Source organism: Notolepis coatsorum (assembly GCF_963971535.1).
Source record: "Notolepis coatsorum genome assembly, chromosome: 1".
NCBI lineage: Eukaryota > Metazoa > Chordata > Actinopteri > Aulopiformes > Paralepididae > Notolepis > Notolepis coatsorum.
Window position 1 is genome coordinate 316,341,715 of NC_140165.1, and position 8,483 is coordinate 316,350,197.

Below are 8,483 nucleotides of genomic sequence, written 5' to 3' on the forward strand. Positions count from 1 at the left end.
CTGAGCTGAGCTGAACCCACTCTGTTCACTACTGACACACCGTGAGCTGAACCCACTCTGTTCACTACTGACACACTGTGAGCTGAACCCACTCTGTTCACTACTGACACACTGTGAGCTGAACCCACTCTGTTCACTACTGACACACTGTGAGCTGAGCTGAACCCACTCTGTTCACTACTGACACACTGTGAGCTGAGCTGAACCCACTCTGTTCACTACTGACACTGAGCTGAACCCACTCTGTTCACTACTGACACACTGTGAGCTGAGCTGAACCCACTCTGTTCACTACTGACACTGTGACCTGAACCCACTCTGTTCACTACTGACACACTGTGAGCTGAACCCACTCTGTTCACTACTGACACACTGTGAGCTGAACCCACTCTGTTCACTACTGACACACTGTGAGCTGAGCCCACTCTGTTCACTACTGACACACTGTGAGCTGAACCCACTCTGTTCACTACTGACACACTGTGAGCTGAACCCACTCTGTTCACTACTGACACACTGTGAGCTGAACCCACTCTGTTCACTACTGACACACTGTGAGCTGAACCCACTCTGTTCACTACTGACACACTGTGAGCTGAACCCACTCTGTTCACTACTGACACACTGTGAGCTGAGCTGAACCCACTCTGTTCACTACTGACACACTGTGAGCTGAACCCACTCTGTTCACTACTGACACACTGTGAGCTGAACCCACTCTGTTCACTACTGACACACTGTGAGCTGAACCCACTCTGTTCACTACTGACACACTGTGAGCTGAACTGAACCCGCTCTGTTCACTACTGACACACTGTGAGCTGAACCCTCTCTGTTCACTACTGATACACCGTGAGCTGAACCCACTCTGTTCACTACTGACACACTGTGAGCTGAACCCACTCTGTTCACTACTGACACACTGTGAGCTGAACCCACTCTGTTCACTACTGACACACTGTGAGCTGAACCCACTCTGTTCACTACTGACACACTGTGAGCTGAGCTGAACCCACTCTGTTCACTACTGACACACTGTGAGCTGAACCCACTCTGTTCACTACTGACACACTGTGAGCTGAACCCACTCTGTTCACTACTGACCAGGGTTGTCACTTTAACAAAAAAATCGAATTTGATATTCTTTGCAAAATTGTAGACGAATTCGATTTTCAATGTAAACATAATTTTTTTTATATATATATATATATATATATATATATATATATAATTCTTTTTTTATACTTTAAAAAAAAATCAATGTTTTGGCAACTTTTTCTTTTACCATGGTATGTCTGGTTATTATTGTATTGTGTTTTGTTTGTTTTGAAAAAAAGGAAAAAAATTAATTATAATAATAAAAGAAAAATTATTCGAATTTCTCCCTTCATGTTTGAATCTCGTGTTTGTTCAGCGTGTTGGTTCCGCGCGAACTGACCCCCCCCCACCCCCCCACCCCCCCCTCCGTCGTGCCTCTGCGTCCCCCACTTTGAGAAACACTGGTCCAATGGCACACACACGTGTCCACCTGCACGCTCACATACATGTGTCTTGTTTGTGCCCGCGTGTTTCTGTGTGTAATGCCCCTCCTGCTCCTCTTCTCTCTTCAAGGCCGAAAGTCTGTGTGCATTGGATCTGCTGAGCTCCTCCGGTCTCGTCAATCACTTTGGTCGCAGCCAATCGGTGGAGAGGATCGAGATAAGTCCCATCCTGATGCAGAAAGGAAGCACCAAACTCGCCTTATATGGCCTGGGTGGGTGTGTCTACTAGCCTTATATGGCCTGGGTGGGTGTGTCTGGAAGAGAGACTCAGTTCTCAGGGCTGTAACCGTGTGGAACAACTCACCAAATTTGGTGTTGGAATGTAATGCGTTATTGCAAGTCTTTGAGTAACATTGTGGAAATGCCATCTGACGTCAGTCAATATTAGTGGGTGGGACTCGATTAAAATCTTTTATCGAATTAATTGGAGACTTTATAGTTAATTAATCTAAATGAATCACATTTTAATCGCATATCAATATTTGATGCGAAAAGCAAAATGTTTCAATGAAAAAAAAATTGAGAAAAAAAACACTAAAAACTAGGGATGTCCGATATTATCGGCCGATATCGGCATTAAAATGTGATATCGGAAAATATCGGTATCTGTTTTCATTTTTTTTTTTTTTCTATAACCTTTATTTACTCAGGCAAGCAAGTAAGAACAAATTCTGATTTTATTTATTGTCAAAAGTATGCATAATGTGTTGTGTTAATTCCACAACAAGAGATATGTAATGTTAATTACCTGAAATTATTCAGTTTTTTGGGGGAGGAAACCCTGCATATATCGGTATTGGTTGATATCGGTATCGGAAATTAAGAGTTGGACAATATCGGTATATCGGTATCGGTAAAAAAGCCAATATCGAGCATCCCTAATTCAAAATATAGAAGCAGACAGTTAGTTGGAATAAGCCTAATGACTTAAAATGGAGATAAATTGTAAAAGGATAAAAGGGAATGGCCGGTTTTACGAGGAACTACATTGTGACTCACGTTCTGCCAATGATTTTATTTCACTTGTTCCAATACAGATTCAGATTCAGATGACTTTATTCACCATATTATTGTACAAAGGTACAAATGGAACGTGATTTGACATTACAGTGCATGAATTTTTTCCCCACAAATAGGAATAAACATAATAATAAATAAATAAGTGCAAAACGGGACAGAACAGTGAGACAACAATAAGACAGTAAAGTGCTGTGGTTGGGGACATGGATACAGTGCAACACAGTGATACGCTTGTTCCAATACTGATACATTTATTTCAATATAGATTAGGGATGCTCGATATTGGCTTTTTTACCGATATACCGATATTGTCCAACTCTTAATTTCCGATACCGATATCAACCGATACCTATATATGCAGGGTTCCCCCCCGCCAAAAAAACGGAATAATTTCAGGTAATTAACATTACATATCTCTTGTTGTGGAATTAACACATTATGCATACTTTTGACAATAAATAAAATAATAATTTGTTCTTACTTGCTTGCCTGGGTAAATAAAGGTTATAGAAATGTAAAAAAAAATAAAAAAATGAATACCGATATTTTCCGATATCACATTTTAATGCCGATATCGGCCGATAAAATCGGTAGGCCGATAATATCGGACAGCCCTAATATAAATACATTTGTTTCAATACAAATAAGTTTGTTTCAACATAAATAAGTTTGTTTCAATACAAATAAGTTTGTTTCAACATAAATAAGTTTGTTTCAACATAAATAAGTTTGTTTCAACATAAATAAGTTTGTTTCAACATAAATAAGTTTGCTTCAACATAAATAAGTTTGTTTCAATATATACTGCTATGATAACATGTCCGACCCAATGTAACGGCTTTTCTTACGCAAGTAATGCAGAAGTTATTATTATTGACCTGCTGCCCATTTGTGACCTCTGTTCCTAAAGTCATCTGAACTCTAAGCTAAGGTTGTAATTTAAATAACAATGTTGTGTGTGTGTGTGTGTGTGCGTGTGTGTGTGTGTACTGTAGGCTCCATCCCTGACGAGCGTCTGTACCGGATGTTTGTCAACAAGCAGGTGACCATGCTGCGACCCAAAGAAGACCAAGACCAGTGGTTCAACCTCTTCACCCTCCACCAGAACAGGTGCGTGTGCAGATTTTAGGTTTGGCGAGTGACACTGAGAGGTCTGCCCACCACCTGGCGTGTAGTTCACATCGATACTCTTATTTTGAAAATCCTGTGCGGGTCTCATTTCCGCCTCAAGCGCAACTCCAGTCATAATATCGATGGCTCCGGCAGTTAGCAACGTTCAGGTTCATATGATACTCTTATTTTGAAAAAACCCGTGGCAACGAGTCATATCCGCCCCAGTCCGTGCTTCTGCTCGCATCAACACAGAGGCAGTCTGCTCTAGTCTAGTGCGGACCTCCGTGAGCTAACGTTACTGTTTAAACAATGACCCAGTCAACTATTCACTTTTAGTTTAATACATGACGAGGCATTGTCTAACGGTATCTAGCTGGCGAGCTACTGATAGCTGCTGATATCAACAAATGCTCCAGCAATAGTTGAGTGCATGATACCTCCGTTGAAGTCTGTTCGCTCGGTAGGCAACGTTAGCTCACGTTAGCTCTATATGTCCCAGTAAACTAAATAGTTCACTGAGTCGTTGTCTTAACGTTATCTAGCCGGCTAGCAGTAGCTACAGATAGCTCCTGGTATCAATGTCTTATAACATTGATTCGATGCGTATTCGAGCTGCAGGCATGCTGAATGTGATTTGACCAATAGGGTCCAGCTGCAGCGCCGGATAATTGATTCGATGCCTATTCGAGCTGCGGGCATGCTGAATGTGATTTGACCAATAGGGTCCAGCTACAGCGCCGGATAATTGATTCGATGCCTATTCGAGCTGCGGGCATGCTAAATGTGATTTGACCAATAGGGTCCAGCTGCAGCGCCGGAGAATTGATTCGATGCGTATTCGAGCTGCAGGCATGCTGAATGTGATTTGACCAATAGGGTCCAGCTGCAGCGCCGGAGAATTGATTCGATGCGTATTCGAGCTGCGGGCATGCTGAATGTGATTTGACCAATAGGGTCCAGCTGCAGCGCCGGAGAATCCTGGCTGCATCTGGAGGCTACTAAGTATACACACAGACAGTGGAGCTGTTTGCAGATAGCGAGAAGTCACTTCAGAGAGAGAGAGCGAGAGTACAAATTTAACTCTGGCCTCTTTAAGTGTCTATTCTTCAACGTAATAGCTTATCTACTTGAAATGTACTGAACAAAAATTTATATATGTGACACAAAAATGCGTAGTTTTTTTGGTCGGTAAGAAATATGCTTGGCGGGTAGAATTTTCCCATCTACCCGCCACTGGCCGGTGAGTCAAAAAGTAAATTTAGTGCCCTGTGTGTGTGATAGAGATAGAGAGGGGGAGAGAGAGAATTATTTTTGGCAGTGGGTTTAGGTGAGGTCTGTCAAATGAACATCATGCTGTATTCACTATAGTCTCTGGCTGGGTTCCATGGGAACAGCTGGAGGTAACCTATAGGGAGGTGTAGTCTGACTGGTCCCGCCCCCGTATAGGGATTTATCATTGATTGGGAAAATGGATTATCGGCTATTGTAACAATTCTGCCGCATGGAAATTGAAAAGCTTTCCATTTGTGCACAAAATGAGTTCCCTTCCATCACTAACATTATTGTTTAAGCATTTTTGGTTGAAATAAAATTCTGCAATTATTTTTTTTTACGACTAATTGCGAATATTTTCATGTTGAGCTATAGACTGTGGATGAATACGCACATAAAGGTACACCATGCAAATGTTCACGCTTTATTTGTTTTAAACGAGACGATTGAGGGTGCTTTCACACCAGAGCTGTTTGGTCCAGACTATCGGACCAGAGTTCGTCTCCTCGGATAGTCCGCTTTTTTTGGGGTGGTGTGAATGCTCAGTCGAACTCTGGTGCGGACCAAACACGCAAACTCTGGTCCGCGTGAAAACGTAGGTCTCGGTTCGCTTCATCGGACCAAACGCAAAGACCAAATATAGGAAGTGACCTGATAAACTGTGCATCTTGGGTAGAAGGAAACAAAACAGCGCGCATTCACTGCAAAACAGGCACGCGGTAAATATGTCTCGTGGACAGACGTGGGCGAATGACGAGGCGAAAGCCCTGATAGAAATATGGGCAGAGGACCAAATTAAACAGCTACTTGTGGGCACTCATAAAAACAATGCGGCGTGCAAGTTGTTTAGCGAGAGGATGGTGGTAATGGGCTTCAATAGAACAATGGATCAATGCCACGTCAAAATAAAAAAAACTGCGTCAGCAATATATTAATAAATAAGCAGAGAATTAAATTAGATGTCCATAACATTTGTGTTTTTAATTAGCATAGTCTAAATAAATATGAATTCAAGAAGTTAAATACTGAATTAACGACACATATTTATTAACAGGCTGAAAGTGAAAACGAATAACAGGCTGAAAAAACAATTAGACTATTTAATATAGGCTAAACACAGTAAAATATAGGCTAAGCGGTGCGTAAAAGGCAACTTTGGCTATAGCCTTCTAAAACTATTGAATAGGCTAAACTTCGTTTTAACTTCTTCAATTCATATTTCTTTAGTTTGCAATGATGCAACTGCAAGGCAATGTTCCGAGACATATTACATTTAATTTGTTAGGCTATTTGAATACACCGTTAGCCCTAAATGGTGGATTCAAATAGCCTAACAATTACAAATATATAAATATGTCTCGGAACATTGGCTTGCAGTTGCATCATTGCAAACTAAAGAAATGTGAATTAAATAAGTTAAAACGAATAACAGGCTGAAAAAACAATTAGCCTATTTAAAGTCTGTGACTTGCTTAGAAAAAGTGGGAGTTCGGGGGACGAGAAAGACGAGTTCCCTTGGTATGACGACCTGGACGTTATACTTGGCACAAGACCCACATCCAGCCCGAAACATATCGTTGAGTCTTTCGAAGACGAGACCCATCAGACGGCATCACCAGCACCGCCACCGACTGAAAACTGTGACGCCTCCGCTGATCTGGAGTCTGTATTTCTGTGTGTCTAGTACAGTGTTTCTCTCTTCACTTCACGCCAGAGCTCTTTAGCCCTGCCCCAGATGGAAACATTAACCCAGGCACACTTGTAGTCCAGAGGGCTCGCAGTAACACACACACACGCAGGCGCGCGCACACACACGTTAGGACTCGCAGTCACGCACACACATTCCCACTCTCTATTGTGTCCAATAGACGATCGCCCTTTTCGACCGCGTGACATTGTTCAGAAAGCTTGACAAATTGCAATGTGAATGCAGACCGAACCAAATGGAGAATGCAACAATGTTGCAACTTCACCCCCCGAATCGCACCGAGTCCACCAAACTATATGTGAAAGCGCCCTTAGAAATGGGCAATGGGGAATTACATGGTGATTTACTGCACATTGTAACTGAGCTAGCACTCTGCCTCTTTCACTAAATTGAACACATGTTCAATGTTAGCTTGCTAGCTTACGTTTACTAATGTTGCGCAATGTTGCTAACATTAGCTCGCTCGCTAATCGGTCGACCGTAATGCACATTCACCATTATTGGCTACTATAAATGTCACGACGATCAAAAGTCCCTCCCTAGCATACCTGTTTTTACAGGACACGCTTAAATATGTGGAATCAAATAGCATTCTGCTAGCCGTTTCATGCATACGTGTAAAGGCGCTATATAAATTCAAGCCATTATTATATTATTATTATTATTTAAAGCTTGCTTTTTTCGTTTGTTTTCGTGCACTGAATATCTATTCGTGAGAATGTACCGCTTTTATACTGTACCCTTCTGTGTTCCTTTTATAATTTTTTTTTTTATTCCAGAGGATAATTTTTTTTTTATACTGTGCCTTCTTTTTATAGTTTTTTGTGTACAGCACTTTAGATGGCCTCTGTGTATCAGTATATTTATAAATGCATTTGACTTGATTGATTGATTGAAAACTTTAATTAATTAACAGATTGCAGAATGGGTACAGTTACAGTACACAGCTCAATGCGCACAATTGTTAACCCTTTCAATGCCGCACTACTACCGAACGGTTAACCCTTTTTCACACCGCGACAATACACAGACGGTTAACCCTTTCACTGCCACACGACAGCAGGTTAACCCTTTCACTGCCACGTGACCGAACGGTTAACCCTTTACTATCGCACTACCGACGGTTGGTGAAAGGGTTAAGGGGGGGATGCAGACCAGAGAGAGAGACTTTCGTCTTGTTTACATCAGGCTCCCCCATTTTCAATTCACGATGACTTGACGTAGAGAAGTAATGTCTGTGTGTGTGTGTGTGTGTGTCTGTGTGTGTGTGTGTCTGTGTGTGTGTGTGCACGTGCGCGCGCTCCAGGAGTAAACACGGACCCACCAACTACATCCCGGAGCAGTTCCTGGACGACTTCCTGGACCTGGTGGTCTGGGGTCACGAGCACGAGTGTCTGATCAACCCCACCAGGAACGAGCAGCAGCTGTTCTACGTCACGCAGCCGGGCAGCTCCGTGGCCACCTCTCTGTCCCCCGGCGAGGCGGTCCAGAAGTAACCTCCTTTACTGTCTTCTACCTCCCTGTGTGTCTTCTACCTCCCTGTCCCCCGGCGAGGCGGTCCAGAAGTAACCTCCTTTACTGTCTTCTACCTCCCTGTGTGTCTTCTACCTCCCTGTCCCCCGGCGAGGCGGTCCAGAAGTAACCTCCTTTACTGTCTTCTACCTCCTCTCTGTGTCTTCTACCTCCCTGTCGCCCGGCGAGGCGGTCCAGAAGTAACCTCCTTTACTGTCTTCTACCTCCTCTCTGTGTCTTCTACCTCCCTGTCCCCCGGCGAGGCGGTCCAGAAGTAACCTGCTTTACTGTCTTCTACCTCCCTGTGTGTCTTCTAC

At 42.9% G+C, this 8,483-nt stretch overlaps 1 protein-coding gene across 1 annotated transcript in view; it reads left to right on the forward strand.

Moving 5' to 3' along the window:
• Positions 1-8,483, forward strand: part of LOC311226353 (double-strand break repair protein MRE11-like) — a 58,185-nt gene that overhangs the window by 11,825 nt on the left and 37,877 nt on the right. The window contains exons 6-8 of the mRNA XM_084311782.1: positions 1,612-1,753; positions 3,557-3,671; positions 7,961-8,146. Of these exons, the coding sequence (XP_084167908.1) occupies positions 1,612-1,753; positions 3,557-3,671; positions 7,961-8,146 (443 nt within the window). The remainder of the gene's footprint in view (positions 1-1,611; positions 1,754-3,556; positions 3,672-7,960; positions 8,147-8,483) is intronic.